The sequence below is a fragment of the Chiroxiphia lanceolata genome, chromosome 19, assembly GCF_009829145.1.
Source record: "Chiroxiphia lanceolata isolate bChiLan1 chromosome 19, bChiLan1.pri, whole genome shotgun sequence".
NCBI classification, from domain to species: domain Eukaryota; kingdom Metazoa; phylum Chordata; class Aves; order Passeriformes; family Pipridae; genus Chiroxiphia; species Chiroxiphia lanceolata.
Genome location: NC_045655.1, coordinates 467166 through 492178, shown reverse-complemented (window position 1 = coordinate 492178; position 25013 = coordinate 467166). Strand labels below are relative to the sequence as shown.

Sequence of the window (25013 nt, the reverse complement as noted above, 5' to 3'; positions counted from 1 at the left end):
AAGGTGTACTGGTTTAAAAGTTAACCAGCAGGGGAAACCAACCAACTCGAAAGAGAGATTACAAGTCAGAATAACAATTTAATAAAATAATACAATAAGTATGACCACACAGACAAGCAACAGGCCCTAACCCACAAAGCCCAAATGTACAACCCAGCACCTCGGGGCACAAACAAAGCGGTGCTCCCTGGGCCCCCCCCCGAGTCCAAAGCAAAGGGAGAGGGGAAAAACCTGCTGGTGGGAGAACTGCTGCAGTCCGGCCAAAAGTGGTGATTGCAGTCCAGCTGAGGGTGGTGGTGAGCTGCAGTCTGGTTGAGAGCAGTGAGCTGCAGTCCTCCTCTGGATCCCACGAGCGGTGGAAAGGTTCTGAAACTCCAGGTTTATATATTCTCCAGCTCAGGTAGGAATGGCTAAGTCCCTCCCTCAGAGCGGGGAATTCCATAAAAGGATGGTCAGTCCTTCCCTCAGAGTAGGGAATTCCATAAAAGGGCATGAGGACAGGAACATCCCCCCACCTCGCAGGCCTCTACTGAGAACAGTTTCTGGGAAATGGCATGGAAGGCTACAGAATATACAGATTTGGGCTACACCCATCCAGTGATGAATCGGTCCCAGCTGTTCTAACTAGGACACAAAACCATGTCTGCTTTGTTCTGGACTTTCTCCCTGCTCTCTGCGCCATAAGTTTCATAAAGGTCTTACTACCAGGATTCAGTACCTCAGACTTTTCCATGTCATCAGCCACCGACGCTCTGGCCCCATTCAGCAATGGCCCCACATTTCCCCTAGTCTTTCTTTCGTCACCTAAGTACTTATGTAAACCCTGTTTTTCACATCTTTTGCATCTTTGGCCAGATTAGGGTTGGCTGAACCACCCTAGAGCTGGGATTGATTAGCATGGAGAAGGCTCTGGGGAGACCTCACTGCAGCCTTCCAGTACTTAAAGGGACCTTATAGAAAAGAGGGAGAGCAACTTTTTCCATGGGTAGATAGTGATAGAATAAGTGGGAACAGTTTTAAGCTAAAAGAGGACAGTCTTGGGTTAGCTATTAGGAAGAAATTCTTTACTCAGAGGATGGTGAGGCCCTGGCACAGGTTGTCCAGAGAAGATGTGAATGTCCCAGCTGTGAGGGCCCTGAGCAATCTCATCTAGTGGGTGGCATCCCTGCCTATGGCATAAAGGTTGGAACCAGATGGTCCTTAAGGTTCCTTACAACAAAAACCATTCTATGACTACATGATTCAATCCCATTTGGGCTTTGACTTTCCTAAGCTCATCCCTGCATGCTCAGACAGCATCTCTCAGGTTCCTCCCAGGTTACCTATCCTTGCTTCCACATCCATATGCTGCCTTTTTGTACCTGGAGTTTTGCCAGGACCTCCTGAAATCTTCTTTACCTGAATTACTACTCCATCCTGATCATATGCCTCAATAAAGGCAAGCAGTAAAACTAACCATCGTTACCCATAGTTTCACATATTTGAGTCTTACATGTTAGAGCTCTATCAGGTAAGGATTAAATACTTCTGGCCTTGAAAAAAGCATGTGTCATAGGTTTTCTTGCTCTAAAAAACCAAGTAGGGAATTTTTCTTTCCCCTGTCTCACTGTAAAAGAAAGATGTTGAATGGGGGAGGGTGGTTCGCCTTGGGTGATTGATCCACACAAAAAACTGACAGAACTGCATTCCAAGCTGATGACCCTCCTAAGACCGTGGGGAAGGGTGATGAGGTTTTTTTCCTTCTCTCCTGGGAAAACAGCGGCACTTCACTTTTGCCTTAACTCAGGCAAGGTGTGTGTTGGAAAGGCTTCTAGGTCGTTTTGTTCTTGGCCTGGTCATCTGCCTGTTTTATGGCCCCGGCTTGTCTGCACCCTGTTCTGCCCCCAGCCCAGATCTGCTCGGATTTCATCGGATTTCATTTCCCTCCTCTGCTCCCTTGTTTGGCAGCGGTTTGTGCCCATCGACAAAAGGGGGGAAATGCTGGCCACAGCCAGTCGCAGACAGTGTGAGTTTCATGGGAAGAATCCCTTTTTTCCCCTTTTCCCCTTCCCCTTCTCGGGGAAAATCTCCATTTTCGGCTCCTCCCGTGCATCGGGGCCCAACAGCGCCCCCTGCTGGCCAACACAGAGCACTGCAGGCTCTGCTCCTCCAGAGATCCATCAGCTCCCCCTGCTGGTCATCCTTAGAGTTGCACCAAAGGGCAGAAAGTACTGAACTGTTTCCTTTTGAAGGGGATTTTTGGGTACAGGATTATTGTTTGGCTGTTTTTGTGTTCTTTTGTTCTTCTGCCAATACACACATACCCTTTAATAAAGGGCTGTTATTTTTTCTTTCTCCATACTTCCTCAACTGGAGCCTCTTAATTTCAGATTTGCAAGTGCTTAGAGGGAGGAGTTTGATCTTCCTCATAACTCATCCTCCTCAGCAAAACACTTCAGTCTCATTAAACTGAGGCAGCATGTCCACATATCTCAAGAATATCCTTGATGACAAAAAATTGTTCTTGGTGGGAAAAAGTAAATTTAGAATAGCTGTGAGAGAAGTCTGTGATACTTACACTGCAGAAAAAAATACCCATGAGTGTAAAGTTATCTACATAGGAAAAGCAGACCTAACTATCAAATAGAGTATGGACAGTGTTCAGATTCATGGTAGTGCAGTATTAACACTGCATATTGTCAGATCATGGGAGAAAGAATGTAAAACCAGAAATTACAGAGGATAATGTCAGAGATAATGAGAACTAAATAGTGATTTCTGTACAAGGAGAGTTAAGACAGATTAGTACTATTCGCCTTGTTATGTGCAGAGGTATTGTTGATTTTTTTTCTAGTGTGGGACGAATTAAGTATTGACAGGGAAATAAGCACCACTAAAGTAAAGATTTTTCAATCAATTTATTTAATCTATAAATAGCATTGTCAGAGAGATCTTTGAATGCCAAAAAGCAAAATTGGTCTTAAATTGATTAAATCAAAGGAACAACAATCTAGCAAAGACTCTTGAACACAGTCATGGGTCCTGCTATGAATCTCTGAACTCTGGATTTCCAGAATATTGGAAGATACACAGATGAATGTTATTTTATATTTATATCCAAAGATGGAATACAATGTAAAGAGCACTTAGAATAGTTCAAGGTAGTTCTTGTCTCTGACATACTGTGCTATATTACGTTACAACTGAACAAAGTGAAACAGAGTAGTATTTAATAACCTAATTGAGTTCAGCAGTGCAGACAACAGTGAAATCCACATATCATATCCAAGATCTGTAAGTAGAGAGTTCTGTGAAAGGATAACTGTCATCAGACTTAGATTGGCCTCAGAAAAAGTTAAGGTATGCACCCAAATGTCACTGTGCTTGCCCAGTGAATGGTTGTCCCTGCTCCCTTAGCTCAGACTCATGGAGCATCTATGGCTTACAGTTACTAGGGGTTACCCTCATTCCTCTGGTCATCATTAGCTGCATGTCCTGTCTTAGGAACCTTCTCATATTATTTATAGGAGATTTTTTCACATAGCTAGTCAGAGACCAAAATTTTCTAATTATATCCAGTAACATCACTTTCCAGTTTTCAGTTCATTCAGTTTGCCAGACAATGCTTTGCCAAAGACAAGGTTTGCCAAAAATGCTTTGCCCAAAGACAGAGGAGGCATCTGCAGCATGCACTGCCCAGACTCTATAAAAGTGTTCTTGAAATTGTGCTCTCCTGTCTCCAGAGAAAACTTTATGGTAAGTGCACGTCTGTGGCTGGCAGAAAGGGACAGCTTCCCTGCAGTCGATGTCCCGCTTCAGCCCTGCTGTCCTGTATCTGTACCTGCAAGGATTTGATATCTGTATGATAAAGCATGTTGGTATTTTCACTTTGAGACCTGCCTGTGGAATTCTGTGCAGCAGTAATGAGGAATCTGCCATTTCTGCTTTACAGCACTGATCATCTTCCAGCCTCCAAGGCTCTTCTCCTAGCATAAGAGGTAAGAACCTAATTTACTCAGACTTAAGGAACAGAGGAAAAGGCGGAAGATTTCTGTAAACAGATTTCTTCATGGTGACAAATGTCTACAAAATTTTGTAGGCAATTGCTGTATGCCCATATGTTCTTGGCCACTGCTCCTTTATGGCAAAGGAAACATGCTGCTAGCTGGGGAGGCTGCTCATGGCAAACAAGGTTTCCATAGTGGCTGTGTTTGAAGCCACTAGCCACTGATGACATGCCAGGAAATGCTTCTTGGGGATTCCTCATGTTTAATTATGGAACAGTGAGGTAAATTATCTGTTCTGGCATGAAGTCCAGACAGATAGAGCCAGCCAATAGAACAGACTACATCAAAATCTTACAGACTTGTAATGAATTATATGTATTACTGTATATTAAACTGGTCAAAAAATAGAAATGAAAATACTTCTCAGATGATACTGCAGGGTTATAATCTGCATGTGGGCCTCCTAGTAGGAAAATCGGTAAAAATGCAAAAGCAACTAACCAACTAATCAAACACACGAAAAAGAAGGGGGATGTACTTTTCCTATTCCTATGAAACAAAACAGAGAAAAGCAGAGGTTCTGCACATTAGTAGGACTTCTGCAAATGTTTGTTAACATTTTGGTTATTTAGGTAACTAAAAGTTATGACATGACATCTAATAAACCTGTCTGTTTGTCTAACTTCCTAGGATTTCAGATACTTTCTATTTCTGGACATGTGGTATTCCTTTAGAAATTCAGTATTGCATTTAGATATCCAGCTTTGACTTATAAATTCTTAAACTAAGATTTCTAGATTTGCCTGTAGTTATTTTCACAAACAATTAACATACAAAGAAATAACTGCTCATGCAGTATTTTAATCTAAGGTATTATCTGTCCTTATACTTGCTCACACGCTGCTTCCCAGGGTTAAGTCACTTGCAACAGATTTGTACCTTTGCCAAGGAAATATCAGTGAATTGAGTTGAGTGCCACAGTAAAATTTAAGCGTGAAATCAAATAGGAAGTAAACTATTATTTAAACAATAACATTTTGGACAATGGAACATGAAGGGGATGAGTGGAAGTCTTTTTTTGTTCACACAGAACAAAACTCTAAAATTTCCAGTATGACTTCTATAGATCTTTGAAACAGTTCTGTTGTCCACAGACAGGATTATTTCTAATTTGGACCTGGGTGTATCTCTCCATTTAAACCCCAAAACAAATTTATGTGTATCTCTAAGATAACGCATCTAAAGGACATAAATTGATAGCAAATGGGGTCCAGCTAGCACAGACTAGAACAGCCAACAGCACACCCAACATTCACAGATAGTTTCAACAATAGGAAAGTGATTTTACACATCTATCCACACTTTATAATCACAACCTATTCTAAAAAATTAGGAGGATGGCATATAAGCTTCTTTTAGCCTCAGGGGTTTAGATTTGCCCCCAGACATGCTCTAGATGTTTGCCCTTACCACAAGGTTGGATGACAATTCTTCATCACAGGACCGACCTTTCTGCTGGAGGAGGTCTGCCAGTGTGAAACCAAGAAGGCAACATCCATCAGTATGGCTAGAGGACAAGCAGGATGGCAGTTTCTAGAAGGATGTAGTTGTTTAGCTTCCACACTTACTGTTTCTGTCCCTAAAACTCCCTGTTGACTGACACAGAGAGAAAAGGTGCAAAGCTTATTTCAAAGACTGATGTTACAATGACGAACAGTTTAAATGTTTTTGTACAAGAAGCAAACAACTCTAGCAAACGATTCAGAGCATCAGCAAAAGCCATCATGCACTGGATAGTCCTCAGAACACCTTCTGGACTCATCTATCTCTTTTGTATATATGCAAGCAAGGCTTTTAATATCTTTATGGTTTAGTGGTGTGAATGTTCTCTTCCTGTGCACGGAGCCGAACTGATGCTTCAGTTCTGATTTGGAACCCAGCACTTAATATTTACTTGCAGAAGGACACAAAACATTCACAGCATTATTTAAAGCTTTGAGCTTAAAAAATTGCAATTGCTCTATTGCTATTACATTTAATCCCAGCAACATTCCTCCACAAATGCTTTCCTTTAAAATTTTCCTGGTGAAATCTCCAATCTTCTGGGACCCATCAATCTAACTGAAAAGAGGTATTTTTGAGGAGGAATTGGGGGTCCTAGAATTTAGAAGTTGCCCTGCTCAGCTTGGCAGGGCATAAGTGACTTAGCCATTTCCCAAAGTTATGTAGATGTCTAGAAAGGTAAAAAGAAATACAAATCTTTCCTTTGTTACCTTCCAAAATTTGAATTACATTATAGAGTACATCAGTACTAGAAAGATTTCAGTGCTGGAGCTTGATATCTATCATCATCACTAGCAGCTCAAATGATGCGTGGAATGCATCCTCAGGAAGTGGGTAGATGACATCAAACAGAGGGACTTGTGAATATGCTACAAAGCAATGTTATCCTGGAGAAGGTCCCCAAAAGACTTCATCCTGGAGCCAACAAGAACTTCACAAATTTTAGAAAAGGCAGTGTAAAGTCCCATATGTAAGAAAAAATAGCCCCATAAACAGGATACCTTGACTTTCATTTGTCTGGAAAACGACTTTGTAGAAGAGGGTCTTATGTCCTGGTGCATGTGTCAGAGTGTACCTTTGGAGGAATGAAGGTCAACAGCACATGGTCAGACACTCAGAACAGCATAGTCATCAGGTAAATAGGAGTAATTCTTTCCCTGCATTCAGCTCCCAGTTTGCTGTTTCCTGGTGTCAAGAAAGACAGTGACATTCTGGAGTGAGCCCGGTGGAGAACTTCCAACATTGGTAGGAGAAAATTATGTATGAAGAGAGGATGAGATTTGTCTAAGCTGGGGATGAAATTAAAAAGTATTTATCTTACTCTTATCTTGTCATTGTAACAAAAAGGAGGTGGGTATATCGCAGAAAGAGCCAGAGTCTTCTCAGATAGGCAGAGTGAAAGGCTGAGGGATAATAAGACATGGGTTTCAGCCACAGATATTTTAATTAGGTAATAAATAGGGGGGAAAAGTCACAAACTTGGTCATCAGACATAACACTGGGATGCAGAGGGACTGATATTGAGAAATATCAATTCTTGGACATAATAAAAACTTCACTGGAAAAGACTCTTGGAACGTGGATCCAACATTTGTCCTGATTGCACAGGAAGGTGAACCAACAACTGCCTGAGAGTCTTCCTAAATCACACATTCTATTTCAGTGCGAGTCTATCGATAAACTGTGTGGCAACAAAAAACGCTGACTGATTTGAGTAACATATCTGCTCTTCCGCAGTGTTCTCTGCTGACAAGCTCCACCAAACAGCGCAGCCATGTCGTCAGACGCTGAGATGGCCATTTTTGGAGCAGCAGCTCCTTACCTCCGGAAGTCAGAGAAGGAGAGAATCGAGGCCCAGAACAAGCCTTTTGATGCCAAGACATCCGTCTTTGTGGTACATGCAAAGGAATCCTTTGTGAAAGGGACAATCCAGAGCAGGGAATCAGGGAAAGTCACTGTCAAGACTGAAAAGGGAGAGGTGAGTGAAAAACAAGCCGGAAGGACAACATTTGATTCATATTCTGAGTTTTCAGTTGACATATGTGGATCTTTTGTTTCCTTGACAGACCCTGACTGTGAAGGAAGATCAAATCTTCTCCATGAACCCTCCCAAGTATGACAAAATCGAGGACATGGCCATGATGACCCACCTCCACGAACCCGCTGTGCTGTACAACCTCAAAGAGCGTTACGCAGCCTGGATGATCTACGTAAGTGGCAGCAGCAGCTTCCTTTGGGCAACTGGAGGAACTGCTCTGCCAGGCCCAGGGGAAGCCAACGTGCTGTGTCCCTTCCTCGCAGACCTACTCGGGTCTCTTCTGCGTCACTGTCAACCCCTACAAGTGGCTGCCCGTGTACAACCCGGAGGTGGTGTTGGCCTACCGGGGCAAGAAGCGCCAGGAGGCCCCTCCACACATCTTCTCCATCTCTGACAACGCCTATCAGTTCATGCTGACTGGTGAGTGGCGCTGTCTGTCTCAGAGAGACTGGACCATTAAATTCTCAGCAATATGAAGGGACTTCTTCAAAGCTTTCATGGTTCTGACACACACATTCATTATGGGGTTTACTATCTTCATAACATTGTTTCTACCGTTTGAAATGAAAGACACCTCTACACTCTGTGAGGTGTTTTGACATTCTGCTTGTTTGTTTCCTTTAAGTGTATGCTATGCAGGTGAGGGACTTTCAGGGTGATCCCATCAAAAACACATTTTAAAAGTGTTCACAGAATTCCCCTTACAAATATGCTAATATTTTCCTAATACATCATTAGACTTTTATGTTGGCCATAGCATTAATTACTGCTACCTTAAACAGGATTTTTTCACATTAGTCTTTCTAAAAGGGAAATATAGTATCAGAGATAGTGTGTTGGGAAAAATGATAAGCCAAATGGACTAGGTGTAACAAGGTATAATGTCATAACCTACATTTACTGAATTAATTTTCAGTCTTTTGACATTCTTTATTTATAAAATTTGGGTTTTTTTGCGTCTTCCCCAGATCGGGAGAACCAGTCCATCCTGATCACGTACGTACACCCCCTGCTCGGGTCCCTGAGGGGCTGCCCAGGGCCAGGGCCCCTCCTGCCTGACCACACGCTCTCTGCTTCTCTCCTTGCTCTGACAGTGGAGAATCCGGTGCCGGGAAGACTGTGAACACAAAGCGTGTCATCCAGTACTTTGCAACAATTGCAGCCAGCGGGGACAAGAAGAAGGAGGAGCAGACATCAGGCAAAATGCAGGTGAGGTCCCTGCGGGGGTAGAAACTTGAAACTTTCAAATTTATTTAGAAGTTAGATCATGGTAAGAAGATTTCCATTTTAGGGGACACTTGAGGATCAAATCATCAGTGCCAACCCACTGCTGGAGGCCTTTGGAAACGCCAAGACCGTGAGGAACGACAACTCCTCGCGCTTTGTGAGTTTCTGATGTCAGAACAGATACTGTCACTTCTGAAGTGTCACGGTCAGATGACTGTATTCATTGAACTAATATTTTCCTCATATTTTGACAACTAGAAATTAACTAGACTCTCAAATTAAAAATACATCTTTGGAAGTACAATACAGCACACAAAGGGGGATAATTGAAATATGTTTAAATATCTATAATATCTATCCCCGCAACTCAGAAAGTAACAGTTCACTTCTGTTTTCCACAAGACCCAAAAAATCCCATTAACATTTAGACCACCAAAATCCACCTTCACAGCATGCTCTCTGATTAAAAAATGGCCTTCAGATTCATCTGTTTGAATTGCAACATAAATGACCCAATAAAAGGTTTTCTTTGTGGTTTTCTTGTTCCTGTGTATTCACAGTTATTCATTAAATAATAGTTGGTAATAAAGCTCCAATATTTATCCTAGTATTGCCAGTATAGAGAGTTTCCTGGAATTGTTTTTGTCCTGTTTTGCTTTTTTAAAGAAGAAATAAAATCCAAACAACTACTACATTTGAAGCCTGTCGTCTGTGAAGAACATCTTGGTGAAATTTAAAAATGCCTTTTTTTCTTTCCTCTCTAAAGGGCAAATTCATTCGAATTCACTTTGGGGCCACGGGCAAACTGGCTTCTGCTGACATTGAAACATGTAAGAGACCTCCTGATCTGATCCCATTCCTTCCTCCCTTTCTACCTCAGTGTTCCTTGTCAGGCCTAACTCTGTCCTGTCATCCTTGCCAGATCTGCTGGAGAAGTCCAGAGTCACTTTCCAGCTCAAGGCAGAAAGAAGCTACCACATCTTTTATCAGATCATGTCCAACAAGAAGCCAGAGCTAATTGGTAGGAAGTATTATAGAGTGTTTGATAAAATCTGAATATATTCAACACTTATCTTCATTCTCACACCCAGATATGTCCTATTCCTCTTTACAGACATGCTCCTCATCACCACCAACCCATATGACTATCAGTTTGTGAGTCAAGGTGAAATCACTGTTCCCAGCATTAATGACCAGGAAGAGCTGATGGCTACAGACGTGAGTGTCACAGAGCATATTGGTGTGGTGAAAGTTCCTTTTAATGGTCTAGAGGTTTATTTGTCTGATTCTGTTGCCAGAGTGCCATTGACATCCTGGGTTTCACTGCTGATGAGAGAACAGCCATCTACAAGCTGACAGGGGCTGTCATGCACTATGGGAACCTGAAGTTCAAGCAGAAGCAGCGTGAGGAGCAGGCAGAGCCTGATGGCACTGAAGGTATCAGCAAAATCTAGAACTCTCAATAACAGAATCAGTTACATAGCTGGCAGTTGGTGTTCAGGTATTTTGCCATAATTTACTTTCACAAAGACATAAATCTCAGCTTCCAAAATATTCTAAATTTCCCTTTAAGATGTCAAAAAATTTCACTGCTGAATCCTACAGTGACATCTTACAGGAGATCCACTTTCAATTATCATTTCTCCTCTGTCACTGTCTCCCTTTCTCTGTGTTCAGTTGCTGACAAGGCTGCCTACCTGATGGGTCTGAACTCAGCAGACCTGCTCAAGGCCCTCTGCTACCCCCGAGTCAAGGTGGGGAATGAATATGTGACCAAGGGCCAAACGGTGCAGCAGGTAACAACAAGCCTGGGAAGCTCTACCTTAATTTACTCTCTTACTGTGTGTACTGTTTTCCTTCTGCTCTATTCTTCTTTGTTTTAGGTGTACAATTCAGTGGGTGCCCTGGCAAAGGCTGTCTATGAGAAGATGTTCCTGTGGATGGTTGTTCGTATCAACCAGCAGCTGGACACGAAGCAGCCCAGGCAGTACTTCATTGGTGTGCTGGACATTGCTGGCTTCGAGATCTTTGATGTAAGGAACACAGAAATCACAGGATAATCTTGAAAAGGCAGTTAGGCATCAACTGAAACTGGAGACTTGTAGGGGGTTTTTTCAAACATTCCATTCACTTGCAATTTCAAATTAGTATTGCATTACTTGGAAAATTTGTTATTTTCTGGAAATGTTTTCCTTCCTTGTATATGTCAGTGCTTTTTCTCCAGAGCAATCTGTGAGCTTCAATGGATCTTTGTTTAATAGCTTTATGTGATACACAAGGAAGAAGTATCTGCCTTTTATATAATTAGCACAAATCTTGCAGTTTTTCAATAATTTGAACTTACTATTAAAAAAAATCCACTGACAAATAATGCATAAATATCCAAGATACAATATTACAGAGTGTAAGAAGAGAAAGGTAGACTTAGGTCTCACACCACAGTTTGTCAAGGCTTTGGAAAAAGAGAGCAGTATATGTCCTTTGCTTCTTAAGAGTCAAAGGGTGATTCCATCAGGAAGAGTGCATCAGCTGTTTTAATTGAAACTGACAAGTTCTATAGACATTTGTGAAATGTATCTGAATCCAAGCCAGGAATGGCAAACACTGGCAATGTCTAACTTTTTTTGTTAGGGCAATGGGAAAATGCACATAATATGAGAAAAAATAGTGATGTAAATTGTGCCTTGATAGGGATAAGACTACCTAATAATTTGGGAATTTGATTTAAAAATAAATAATATATTTAAACATCATCCAAGTAGCAAAGAAAAAAATCAAAGCAAAAAAAAAAAAACCCCAACCAAATAAAAAACCTTCAAAAATAGTTAATTGGATGTTTTAACATTAAAAAAATATTTGTGTTAATTGGGCATCCCTGCATGGGTTTCTGAGACGGGATTCTGAGTGCAAAGAAGAAAACTATACAGGGAGCCCTTCATCTGGAGAATAAGTAAATCTTGTCTTTGCATTGTCTTTGGGCAGTTCAACAGCCTGGAGCAGCTGTGCATCAATTTCACCAATGAGAAACTGCAACAGTTCTTCAACCACCACATGTTTGTGCTGGAGCAGGAGGAGTACAAGAAGGAGGGAATTGAGTGGGAGTTCATTGACTTTGGGATGGACCTGGCTGCCTGCATTGAGCTCATTGAGAAGGTGTGTTGATTACATTTAAGATTTAGTTACCTTCTTTGTGACAGAATTTCAGGATTTTTCTTTAGCCTTACTTTTTCTTGCTCTAATGCTTCACAAACCTATCTCTTATTATCCATTTATGTTTCTGGTTCTTTCTATTTGAAGTGCCTTTTTATTTCAAATATTGCATGTATTCTGAAAGTAAGTTCTAAGCACCTTTATGATTAAGCTACAAATGAAGTACCTTTAAGTTATCCATTAACTGCACTGCTGTGCATTTTAAAAAAGCTAACTGTAATTTTTCTTGTATGGTAATAGAAGAATTAATGTAATCACACATAATTGGATGACAAGGATTCTCCGTAGGTTTGCTTTCTAGACTACAAAGATGAAAGATCTCTTTTGAGGAATCTAGACACAGTTTCAATATTATGATTTCCATATTAATACTATGATTTCTGAAACATAATTTCTAAGAAAAATAATAGATGCATATAGGAAAAAAGTACTGATTTAACAGGGATCAATAAAAACATCACTATAAGCAGACACTGTTTTTGTGCAACATCCTCTTGTATAGGAACAGAAAGACAGATATATTTTCAGAAAAACAAGAGTAGGACGTAGTTGAAAGATCTGTTAATCTGTGGCAATAAGGTCAATTTTAGTAAGACACCTTTGACTATACAAATCACTTTGTGAAAACGTTAATGGAAAAAAAAATCGTCTTTCAATTCATCAGTTTCAAAATTACTCAGAAAATGTTGTTTGATTATTGTGACACTACCAGTCACGAAATGGATTAGTCAGACACAAATTCACATTTTGTCTGGAACCAAGAGTGCAAAAGTTGACAAAGATTTGACCCATGTTTTATCCAAAAATTCCACTAATTTCTCAGTTTCCTGTGTCTCCCTGCAGTCCCCTTCTGAAGGCAGATCCGTATTTTATCACTGTTATTTTTTGCTGCTTCCCCCAGCCCATGGGCATCTTCTCCATCCTGGAAGAGGAGTGCATGTTCCCCAAGGCAACTGACACCTCTTTCAAGAACAAGCTCTATGACCAGCACCTGGGCAAGTCCAGCAACTTCCAGAAGCCCAAGCCTGGCAAAGGCAAGGCTGAGGCCCACTTCTCCCTGGTGCACTACGCTGGCACAGTGGACTACAACATCACTGGGTGGCTGGAGAAGAACAAGGACCCCCTGAATGAAACTGTCATTGGGCTGTACCAGAAATCATCTGTCAAGACTCTGGCCTTACTATTTGCCTCTGCTGGGGGAGAGGCAGGTCAGTTCTCTGAAATGTCATCTCTTTGATGCACAGCAACTGATTCCCAAAGCAACAGATTTTATCTTCATTATCTTCATTTTATCAGAGGCCAGTAGTGGTGGTGGTGGCAAGAAAGGTGCCAAGAAGAAGGGTTCTTCTTTCCAGACTGTCTCAGCTCTTTTCCGGGTATGAAAAAATTCTTTTCATTTATGCAAAGAATTATTCTGCATTTTTAACTGGTTCAGACACGATAAAAAGCAAAAAAACCACAACCAATCAACCAATCAAAAGAGATTCCAAATACATATGACTTCTCTTTAGACCATCATAAAAAATAAAAATAAAAATATTATGGAATTAAAAACGGTTGTGTAAATACCTAAACTTGTGCTCACTGTAAACGTAAATTTTCTCATAAAAAGTGCCCACTTTCTATCCTTCATTGGATTGATACTTATCCTACAAGATGATGTTTAAATGTTCAGAATTAGAGGATACTGAGCTATTGATAGAGGTATTCTCAGCCGACAACTTTCAGCCTCTCCATTGACGGGCCTTTCATGCTAAGTTCAAACAACAAGAAGGGTCATTTTTTCCACATTTCTTACACATACTCACTAAGTGATGAACCCACAGGAGAACCTGAACAAGCTGATGACCAATCTGCGGAGCACTCACCCCCATTTTGTGCGCTGTATCATCCCCAATGAGACCAAAACACCCGGTAAGATGCTCAAGTAGGAAGAGGGTTTGCTCTGACATCCATTCTCCTCCACACTGGAATCTGTGCCACTCCTTTGTGCTCTGCTCTGCCTTGCTCAGGTGCCATGGAGCACGAGCTGGTGCTGCACCAGCTGCGCTGTAACGGCGTGTTGGAAGGGATCAGGATCTGCAGGAAAGGGTTCCCCAGCAGAGTCCTCTATGCTGACTTCAAACAGAGGTAAGCGTCAGGTGTCCTCACTGACCACTGTCCGTCACGCAACCGAGCTTTGCCAGGATCTCTGAGTACGGAGGCCCAGTAGAGCGACACAAGTCACTGATTACAAGATTAAAACCAGCAGTTTGGGATGTGGTTGCAATATGTTCTCAGGTAAAAATTACAAACTCTCTCAGAGTTCTCTGGTCATTGTATCAGCTGCAAGTTTCAGGGCACAAGGCTTTCCTCCACATAGTGGCAATGTTCCTCTGCAGCAATTTTCTACAGCACAGTTTAAGTAAAAAAGGTATGGATTGAAGTGACTGGAGATCAGTGTCCTCTTTTCATCTGTGACTGGAAAAGTTTCCTTGATTTTGTTACCCTCATGATAAGGGTATCTCTAAACAAGGGACAAAATTCCAACTTCCTCAGCCTGATTCTGCTGCAACACTGATGTTGGTTTCAATAAACATTATAACCTTATGACTTGACATTGCCTTCTTTCACATTTCCTCTAATTACACAGATACAAGGTGCTTAATGCCAGTGCCATCCCAGAGGGACAGTTCATCGACAGCAAGAAGGCTTCCGAGAAGCTCCTTGGCTCAATCGATGTGGACCACACCCAGTACAAATTTGGACACACCAAGGTACAAATCCCCCATTCCCTCACTCACTCTGTGCCTGTGCTTTGCCCGGCCTGACAGTGATGTGCTGCAACATTCCCTCTCTAAGGTGTTCTTCAAAGCTGGGCTGCTGGGGCTCCTGGAGGAGATGAGGGATGAGAAGCTGGCACAGCTCATCACCCGCACACAGGCCTTGTGCAGAGGCTTCCTGATGAGGGTGGAGTACCAGAGAATGGTGGAGAGAAGGTACACATTCCTCGTCTTCAGTTAAACTCACTGTGGTTGGGGGAAAGTGTTGACACTTTTCAAACTGAAAATACTCATTGTACATCTGAATTATGCTCCAGAGAGTCCATCTTCTGCATCCAGTACAACATTCGTTCGTTCATGAACGTCAAACACTGGCCCTGGATGAAGCTGTTCTTCAAGATCAAGCCCTTGCTGAAGAGTGCAGAGTCTGAGAAGGAGATGGCCAACATGAAGGGAGAGTTTGAGAAAACTAAGGAAGAGCTTGCAAAGTCTGAGGCAAAGCGGAAGGAACTGGAGGAGAAAATGGTTTCTTTACTGAAGGAGAAAAATGACCTGCAGCTCCAAGTGCAGGCTGTGAGTATCACCATTTATTTTCCACTCGAAAAAAGGCTTATCTTTCACAGATAGGTGGTCAGACAGGTCTTTTATGAACAGATGTTCATCATCATCATGGCTAGGCTTCGCGAATGAAGATTTAGGAAGGCTCTAACCACATTTGTTACAAGCGCGCTGGTGGCTAAAAAGGCCAGTACAAGATAGACAGGTCCGGTTGCAAAAGGCACAGCAGAAGGACTCCTTAGGTGGTAAATTCTGCAAGAAACAGTTCTTTCTGCATTGTCTTTTCTCCTCAAGAGTGATCCTGCGTGCATTCTCAAAGGAAGCAGCAGCGTTATAGATGGTGTGTCTCCAGACCTCCCGATTGGAGGCCAGAGTAGACCAGTTATGTTGATCAATATGGCCAAGGCTGAGATGTTGTTTCAGGGAGTCCTTGTATCTCCGCTTCAGGGCTTCTCTCTTGCAGCAGCCAGTGGCAAGTGGGGGGCTGGGGGGTCTCGGCCGGGCTGGGGCCTTGGGAGGTGCCTGATCCCCAGGTGGGTGCAGGGGCCGGAACAGTTTGGTCTTGGTTTTGGCTCACCTGCAGCTACTGCCCAGGTTCAGTATGTTTTGGATATATTTATTACATCCTGAAAGGGTGGTCAGGACAAAGGGATGTTCCTGGGTATTTCCCTGGGATTGAGTATAGATGGGTAGCAGAAAAGAAGGGAGTGAAAGGTTTGTCCTAACTGTTTTAATGAACAGATGTTAGTTATTTGTTAAATTATGGATCATATTGAACATAAAGCTGGAGAAACTAGTGTCTTACAATAGCATGGTGAACTCAGCTAGTAGAAGAAGCAAGGAGCTACAAGTGGGAGTAGGGTTCCTGCTTTCTGCGATAGACACCATCTATAAATAGCCAAGATTAAATACTCAGGACAAGATTGTACCTGAACCCCCCCAGCTCCATTTGAGCAGGTGAGTTCTGCAGGCAGTAGCTCTATCTCACCAGGGCAAATTGACTTCAGACAGTAAGTCCTAGAATTCAAATTGGTGGTTGTAAATTCAGCCACTTAATAACAAATGGATAATTGCTCACCCAGGATATGGGAAATACGGCTTGAAATTCCTCCTCAGTCTAAAAAGGAATTAATCCAGAGCTCCTGCTTCTGAACTATAGTCTCACATCCCAGGCTTGTGCTGTTCAAGGTATTGGACTATGTTGCCCTTGGAAAATGAAAACAAACAGGTAGATACACCCTGCTGCAGGCTGACATTAAACCTTTTCTCGGCTGTCCGTGTCCTATACATCATGCTTTAATCCATAACCCTTTCATGTAAAACCTGTATACAAAATTTGGAGAACATATGTATTTACAATAATATTAACCCATCATCTCTGGGTAGGCAATTCATAACTCTGTATTATTCAGACATAATTTAGTACAATGCAGAATAACAAAGTAAATGAGTAATCGAGCAAAATATTTAATTCCTGAGTACTGCAATGATTTGCACCTGCAAGTTGGACTTTTTACATATGCCATAGGTGGTAGATTTATTATTAACAATACCCCATGTACCCTGCAGGCACATATAAAAAAAATTAAAAACACCTTCCAGAAAGGAAAGTCACTGATTGGTATGTATGAAGCAAAAAGCTTGCAACTCCATTTCATTGGAAAATCAGTGACAGAGACGATCACTTTTGTGATGCCTTTAAGTGCATGAGATATTCTCACAATTGTAAATCATGACAAATAATTTTGAAAGAAAAAAAAGAAAAAAAATTGAAGGCTTCCAAAGAGAGAATTTGCAGATCAATTTCCCAGACATAAAACCTGAAAACATTAAGCTGTTTGATTGGAAAGGCTATTTCAGACATGGTTTTTATATCTATCAATTTAGTAAAATAAAAGATACAGAAGAGGAACTTCAAAACATGACAAACATCTACAATCTGTGTCTCCCCACCAGGAAGCAGATAGCCTGGCTGATGCTGAGGAAAGGTGTGACCAGCTCATCAAAACCAAAATCCAGTTGGAAGCCAAAATTAAAGAGGTGACTGAAAGGGCTGAGGATGAGGAGGAAATCAATGCTGAGCTGACAGCCAAGAAGAGAAAACTGGAGGATGAATGTTCAGAGCTGAAGAAAGATATTGATGACCTTGAGCTAACACTGGCCAAGGTGGAGAAGGAAAAGCACGCAACTGAAAACAAGGTATGAGGCAGAAAATCTCACCCACACGCCAGAAAAGAGTCCCGTGCTCTTCCAGGACTTCTGTATCTACTTCCTTGATTTACACTTGCTCCCTTCTTCCTAAAGGTGAAAAACCTCACAGAGGAGATGGCAGCCCTGGACGAGACCATCGCCAAGCTGACAAAAGAGAAGAAAGCCCTCCAAGAGGCCCATCAGCAGACCCTGGATGACCTGCAGGCAGAGGAGGACAAAGTCAATACACTGACCAAAGCCAAGACCAAGCTGGAGCAGCAAGTGGACGATGTAAGCCCACGGACACACAGCAGGAACAGACAGGTATGGAGTTTGAGCTGGCTGGTGGAGCACTGATGGCCTTGTTCTGTGTAGCTGGAAGGGTCCCTGGAGCAAGAGAAGAAACTGCGCATGGACCTGGAGAGAGCCAAGAGGAAACTGGAAGGAGACCTGAAGCTGGCCCAGGACAGCATCATGGATCTGGAGAATGATAAGCAGCAGCTGGACGAGAAACTGAAGAAGTAAGTGTGGCCTTGGGGCACCTCAGTGCTGGGCTGCAGCTCTTGTCTTTTTCCTTTGAGCTGTAACCCACTTTGCTTTGCCCAAAGGAAAGACTTTGAAATCAGCCAGATCCAGAGCAAAACCGAGGATGAACAAGCCCTGGGCATGCAACTACAGAAGAAGATCAAGGAGCTGCAGGCAAGTGTCTGCCCTTCCCCTGCCTGCCCCAGGCTCGGCTCAGGGAGGAGGAGGGCACGGGTGTGAAGGGTCCCTCGTGTTCTCCAGGCCCGTATTGAGGAACTGGAGGAGGAAATCGAGGCCGAGCGAACCTCTCGCGCTAAAGCAGAGAAGCATCGGGCTGACCTGTCCAGGGAGCTGGAGGAGATCAGCGAGCGCCTGGAAGAAGCAGGAGGGGCGACGGCAGCTCAGGTGGAGATGATCAAGAAGCGGGAGGCAGAATTCCAGAAGATGCGCCGGGACCTCGAAGAGGCCACGCTGCAGCACGAAGCCACGGCTGCCGCCCTGCGCAAGAAGCACGCGGACAGCACAGCTGAGCTGGGGGAGCAGATCGACAACCTGCAGCGCGTCAAGCAGAAGCTGGAGAAGGAGAAGAGTGAGCTCAAGATGGAGATTGATGACTTGGCCAGTAACATGGAGTCTGTCTCCAAAGCCAAGGTATGGAAAAAGAGACTGTAAACCACTTGAAAATTAATTCCATTGAAATGCGTCTTTTCAAATTACGGCCTGGTTACCATCTAACTCCCTGTCTCTCTATGGAGCTGTGTTTCTTACCTTCTAACACCAAGGAACAGTCCAGAGCTTGCAAGTCTGTTCATGTTTTTCTGCTTAGAGTCCCGCTCTTCTGAATAAGAAGGCGTCTAGATCCTAATCTTCTTTCATTCTCTGTGACCTCCACAGGCAAATCTGGAGAAGATGTGCCGCACCCTGGAAGACCAGCTGAGTGAGATTAAGACAAAGGAAGAAGAGCATCAGCGCGTCATCAATGACCTCAATGCTCAAAGAGCTCGTCTGCAGACAGAGTCAGGTGAGAAATACACATCTACATTTGCAGATCATTAATCTCAGAGAGTTATTGCAAAAATTACTCTTCTGGTCACATGTTCTTTCCAACATTCTGTGTCTCCCCTCTAATAAGAAATGCTTGAAATGGGATCATAAGTTTCAGCAAGGACTGCTAACAGTTTGGTTTTACAGCCCCAAATGTCCACAGTAGGGTCATCAGTGGCAGTAAAAGTTTTGTGTATCCGCAACCTTTCCCAGGTGAATATTCACGCCAGGTGGAGGAGAAGGATGCTCTGGTTTCTCAGCTGTCAAGAGGCAAACAGGCTTTCACCCAACAGATTGAGGAACTCAAGAGACACCTAGAGGAAGAGATAAAGGTGGGAGGGATTTCCATACTTTGTTCTGTCCATCAGATCCCTCCTCTCTAAGAGGTAGTTCAGATACTTATGGGACTACTGAGCTATCCTGATGAGACAGGGAAAAAAAACATTTAGGTAATTTAGTGCTTCTCTTCTCACATTAGCTTCTCCCTAGAATTTATCCATTATTCTCTTTGTCAGTCCCCACTGTCATTTTGCATAGAAGAATAATACAGTGTCCCATTAATATTCAGTCAGATTTCCCAGGATATTTCTGGTCCGTGACTCAATACTCTTGTTGCTGCAGGCCAAGAACGCCCTGGCCCACGCCCTGCAGTCCGCTCGCCACGACTGTGACTTGCTCCGGGAACAATACGAGGAGGAGCAGGAAGCCAAGGGGGAGCTGCAGCGCGCCCTGTCCAAGGCCAACAGCGAAGTGGCCCAGTGGAGAACCAAATACGAGACGGACGCGATTCAGCGCACGGAGGAGCTCGAGGAGGCCAAGTACGTGGGCAGGGTGGGGAAGGTTGGCAGAAACTAAAATCAGAAAATTGAAGAGATCACTGTGATATTCACGAAGAAGTCAGTCTTCTGGTTTGGGGTTGGGTAAAAAGAGAGTAGCAAATAAATTCTGTAATGCACGTGGTTTGGAAAAAAAATTCACAGGCAAACGTTTAGGAGGCAGGAAATGACAGAGAAAAACAATCTAGTATGTAGACAAATAGAAAAGGAACGTGGACCACAGACTGTGAAGTGGCTAACCACACTCTTGAGAAAAACACCACAGAACTGAATTTCTCCTTGACTGATGACTGTGAGCTCTAGTTACGATTGAAGTGGTAAAACATCTTGTTCTGAAACATCAACCACACACAACAACCCCTCCTTTGCTCTCATGCAACGAAATGTGCTTAACACAGGAAGAAGCTGGCACAGCGCCTGCAGGATGCAGAGGAACACGTTGAAGCTGTCAACGCCAAATGTGCCTCCCTGGAAAAGACAAAGCAGAGGCTGCAGAATGAAGTGGAGGACCTGATGATTGATGTGGAGCGATCCAATGCTGCCTGCGCTGCTCTGGACAAGAAGCAGAAGAACTTTGACAAGGTCTTTTGGGCTCCAGCCCTGGGACTCCTGGGCAGAGCCTCCCCCCGGGATGGCCACATCCCTACTCACGCCCCGTTTCTCTTCAGATCCTGGCAGAATGGAAGCAGAAGTATGAGGAAACGCAGGCTGAGCTGGAGGCCTCCCAGAAGGAGTCTCGCTCCCTCAGCACGGAGCTGTTTAAGATGAAGAATGCCTATGAGGAGTCCTTGGACCACCTGGAAACAATGAAGCGGGAGAACAAGAACTTGCAGCGTAAGTCCCTGGCCCTCTGCTCCGGGATGGGCTTTCTCACCAGCTGAGCATTGCTGCGGGGTCTGTGCCTGCAGCTCTGCAAAGATGCCTGTCACCCTGGTGGGACAGGGCCCTTCCCATTCTGCTCTGGGCCTGAGCAAGCCATTGTTCCCACAGAGGAGATTTCCGACCTCACGGAGCAGATTGCGGAGGGAGGAAAGGCAATTCATGAGCTGGAGAAAGTCAAGAAGCAAGTTGAGCAGGAGAAATCTGAACTGCAAGCCTCTCTGGAGGAAGCTGTGGTACCTGGTCAGAATCATTGCTGTCTGCACTAAATGTGTGAGCAAGGCAGAAACAATGCTAAAAAGGCCTTGCTTCTGCTCTGTTCTGGCTGCGGAGGGCAGCCAGCTGAGATTTCCTGGAATATTCTCTAGAAAATTCCCTAGAAAGCAAGCAGTAGGTTTATCAGTGTTCCCCATGTTTGTGTCCACTTGTCCAGGCCTCTCTGGAACATGAAGAGGGGAAGATCCTGCGCCTGCAGCTGGAGCTCAACCAGGTGAAGTCTGAGATTGACAGGAAGATAGCAGAGAAAGATGAGGAGATCGACCAGCTGAAGAGGAACCACCTCAGAATTGTGGAGTCCATGCAAAGCACCCTGGATGCTGAGATCAGGAGCAGGAATGAAGCCCTGAGGCTGAAGAAGAAGATGGAGGGAGACCTGAATGAAATGGAGATCCAGCTCAGCCATGCCAACCGTGTGGCTGCAGAGGCACAAAAGAACCTGAGAAACACACAGGCTGTGCTCAAGGTACAGCACAACAAACCAGGTTCTCACTGGTTTCTGACACAGCTGAATATCAACGATGAAGGAATGGGACTGCACAAACACATCATTCGGTTTTTCAGGATTCTCCACAGACTTCTGTGGTCCCCTTTTATTAACCTCTTTGGGTAAACAGCACTAGGTGTTGCCATTCAGTTAACAATAATTCCCAAGACTTTGGTGACCTGATGTTTTGATTTCACACATTCACACACTATCATTCTGTGATTGTATAAACCATGCACATTATCATGCAGAACACTAAGTGGTTTTCCGATTTTGGAACACAGCACTCTCTTTGTCAAGGCCAAAATACTTGATCAAAATATTTTTTGATTCTGATTAACTGAATCCATAGGTGCAGGCTGGCTCAGCTTGTTCCTATAGCTAAAAATTTTCCTTTTTTTAGAATTCTGTTATTTCTATATTGATATTACAATGGAAAATAAAAGAATAGGAAAAATATGCCTCCCAATCTGTCTTTTTTTTTTTTTACAAGGACACCCAGATCCATTTGGACGATGCTCTCAGGACCCAGGATGACCTGAAGGAGCAGGTGGCCATGGTGGAGCGCAGAGCAAACCTGCTGCAGGCTGAAGTTGAGGAACTACGGGCAGCCCTGGAGCAGACGGAGCGGTCAAGGAAAGTGGCTGAGCAGGAGCTCCTGGATGCCACTGAACGTGCACAGCTTCTCCATACCCAGGTCAGGGCAGGGAGCAAAGGCAGCTGTGTTGACACTTAACAAACCCAGAGAGCTGGAATATACCAGGGGACAGGCAGTACCAGAATGGCCTCTCTATTGCTGTCTACAAGGAAAGGCATGTTCAGTGTCCATCACCTGAGCCCACCACTGCATTACGTAAACAACCACTGTACAAAGAATTCCACATTCACAATTGCCGATGGAATGGGAAAGACTTGGTTCAGGCACTAGGTTTGTTATTGCAGACCTTAGAATAAAAATCTTGCCATGTCTTTCCTGTTGCACAGAACACCAGCTTGATCAACACCAAGAAGAAGCTGGAGACAGACATTTCTCAGATTCAGAGCGAAATGGAGGATACGATCCAGGAGGCCCGCAATGCTGAAGAGAAGGCCAAGAAGGCCATCACAGATGTGAGTCAGGGCTCCTTTCATTGCTGATGGGGGATGTATTCTCCCCAAAATGTCTCCAGCCCCACAAGGGCTTTGACCTTTTGCCCTGCTCAGGCGGCCATGATGGCAGAAGAACTGAAGAAGGAGCAGGACACCAGTGCCCACCTGGAGAGGATGAAGAAGAACCTGGACCAGACGGTGAAGGACCTGCAGCTTCGTCTGGAAGAGGCCGAGCAGTTGGCCCTGAAGGGAGGCAAGAAGCAAATCCAGAAGCTGGAGGCCAGGGTGAGTAGGGCTGTGTTGGTGCATGAGTGACCCCGTCTCTTGGAGAGACACCCGCAGGGAAGCTGCAGGGATGGGCTTCTCATTGCAGGTGCGGGAGCTGGAAGGGGAGGTTGATGCTGAGCAGAAGCGCAGTGCTGAAGCCGTGAAGGGTGTGCGCAAGTATGAGAGGAGGGTGAAGGAACTCACCTACCAGGTAAAGCTGGAGGCCTCCTTGCGTTGATGCACCCTCATTCCAGGAAACAAAAGCTTTTCACCTGGACTCCATGGGTAAATGTTATTCTCTGGTGTGCAGAAAGCAATAATTTACTCTTTCCTGTTTATCAACCACTCTAGTCTGAGGAAGACAGGAAGAATATTCTCAGGCTGCAGGATCTGGTGGACAAGCTGCAAATGAAGGTGAAATCCTACAAGAGACAGGCTGAGGAAGCTGTAAGTGTTGCTTGGAGAAATAGTAAGTGTTGCTTTCTGTGGGTGTCACACAGGTGTTGAGGAGATGAATATCAGAATTTGGAAAATGCCAGGGACCACCAGTTGTACCATTTAGGGGCTTTGTCATTCAGATACACCCCACTAACATATGAGCACCAAACAAGTACATGAGTGACAAATCCAAGTGACAAAGCTGTTCCTCACGTATGACACAGTCCTGGTGATGCTTTTCCCAGAGGGGTCCTGGGAAGGGGAGGATGAGGAGGGTGGGGTGGGCTGACATGTGAGCAGTGGTGGAAGGGGGATGGAGGTTTGTGCCTCCCCCCAGGGAAGAGCTGCAGCCCCACAAGGCCGAGGTGCAGGAGGAGTGAAATCCCTGCCCTGGGCTCCTCACCACCAACTCCCTCTCCCCACACAGGAGGAGCTCTCCAATGTCAACCTCTCCAAGTTCCGCAAGATCCAGCACGAGCTGGAGGAAGCCGAGGAACGAGCTGACATTGCAGAGTCACAGGTCAACAAGCTCCGAGTGAAGAGTCGGGAGTTTCACAGCAAGAAAATAGGAGAGGAAGAGTGAGGATGCCACGAGGCAGCAAAATGACCTGAGGGCCGCAAAAATATGAACCCTTTGTTACTTCCTTCTGCCATGAGTCTTTATAATCATGTCATATGTAGAGAATAAAGGTCATAGATCCTTTTGCATGCACATCCAAGCACTGCTTTCAGTAGTTACAATTTAATTCTGAAGTTATTTAAGTATTGATTGTTTTCAAACAATTAATTTTCAGGAATAAGCCCCTGAATTGTCTGGAGTAAGATTCAGAAGGTCCAGTACTGCTGCTACGGTAACAGTTATCGAGAGCAAACAAAATTTTTTGCACTGCATTAGTGGTTTCCAGCAATAGAATTGTGATTTGAAACTAGAATAAATAAATATTAAATAAATAAAGTTCTATAAGAAGAGTAATTGTAAACCTATGCTTTACAAGTTTATAAGGATACATATCAAGAGGAACTTGTTTTTACTTTTCTAAAACTAGAATTGAGAACAACTCTTGTAACATGAAACCATAAAGAAATCTCCAAGTCTGACACCCTGAGAATAGAGGGAATCACTAAACCTGGTGGCTCTGCACTGCCAACCAGTGCTTCCTACCTGCCTTTTGCATCAACAGAGGAGATTTACTGCATAAGTGAACTGAACGCTGGGTGGAAAGAAGTAGCTGACAGTCACTGGCTTTTTATTCATCCCATATAGAGTAACATTGCAGAATGTAATGTATGAACAAGACAAAAATGAGGAAAAGCTGACCAAGAGGAAGAGCCTCAAGGCAGCAATGGTGTCTCCCAGCCCCAACTGTTCTTGTCAGTGCCCTGGGGTGCTGTGCAGCTTGAGGAAGTCTGGGGAACACCAGTGCCTCCACACAGAAGCAAAGAGATTGCAGCCACTGGGACATCACAATGACACTCACATTAGAGTTTCATTTATGTAGAATAGGTGTATGCACACAGCATATACAGAGAAGCCATTCATAGACTTGGCACATCCCAGAGCCGCTGAGGGCAGATTCTACAAGCAGATACAAGAAATGGTAAATGAGACTTGGCTCTTACTACAGGAACACATACAGG

The 25013-nt window shown here is 43.8% G+C and overlaps 1 protein-coding gene and 1 long non-coding RNA gene across 2 annotated transcripts; one reads left to right on the top strand and one right to left on the bottom strand.

Annotated features, from left to right (window-relative positions):
* Positions 1-2921: 2921 nt before the first annotated feature.
* On the bottom strand, positions 2922-19022 carry LOC116796368. The gene is made up of 3 exons (XR_004360335.1): positions 18828-19022; positions 5457-5642; positions 2922-3814 (listed from the first exon to the last, which is right to left on the bottom strand). It is a non-coding gene; the product is annotated as an uncharacterized LOC116796368 (long non-coding RNA).
* LOC116796350 (myosin heavy chain, skeletal muscle, adult-like) lies at positions 7309-24348 on the top strand. The gene is made up of 38 exons (XM_032706913.1): positions 7309-7527; positions 7616-7759; positions 7851-8007; positions 8556-8583; positions 8682-8796; positions 8879-8971; positions 9581-9644; positions 9737-9835; positions 9929-10032; positions 10113-10251; positions 10492-10610; positions 10698-10847; positions 11797-11967; positions 12926-13232; positions 13321-13400; positions 13851-13938; positions 14037-14154; positions 14657-14780; positions 14866-15002; positions 15104-15359; positions 17301-17543; positions 17649-17825; positions 17910-18055; positions 18143-18233; positions 18321-18710; positions 18954-19080; positions 19317-19435; positions 19725-19921; positions 20338-20521; positions 20608-20773; positions 20930-21054; positions 21252-21560; positions 22075-22278; positions 22566-22691; positions 22785-22955; positions 23044-23148; positions 23289-23384; positions 23803-24348. The coding sequence occupies exons 1-38, from the start codon at positions 7324-7326 to the stop codon at positions 23956-23958; spliced, it is 5829 nt and encodes a 1942-aa protein (XP_032562804.1). The 5' UTR covers positions 7309-7323; the 3' UTR covers positions 23959-24348.
* The last annotated feature ends 665 nt before the right edge of the window (positions 24349-25013 follow it).

Excerpts from the sequence above, each read along its gene's own strand:
- LOC116796350 (XM_032706913.1), top strand. The coding sequence starts at position 7,324 with ATGTCGTCAGACGCTGAGATGGCCATTTTTGGAGCAGCAGCTCCTTAC. Across the intron at positions 7,760-7,850 it reads ACGCAGCCTGGATGATCTAC|ACCTACTCGGGTCTCTTCTG; the intron begins GTAAGTGGCAGC and ends CCTTCCTCGCAG. Across the intron at positions 23,149-23,288 it reads TGAAGGAACTCACCTACCAG|TCTGAGGAAGACAGGAAGAA; the intron begins GTAAAGCTGGAG and ends CAACCACTCTAG.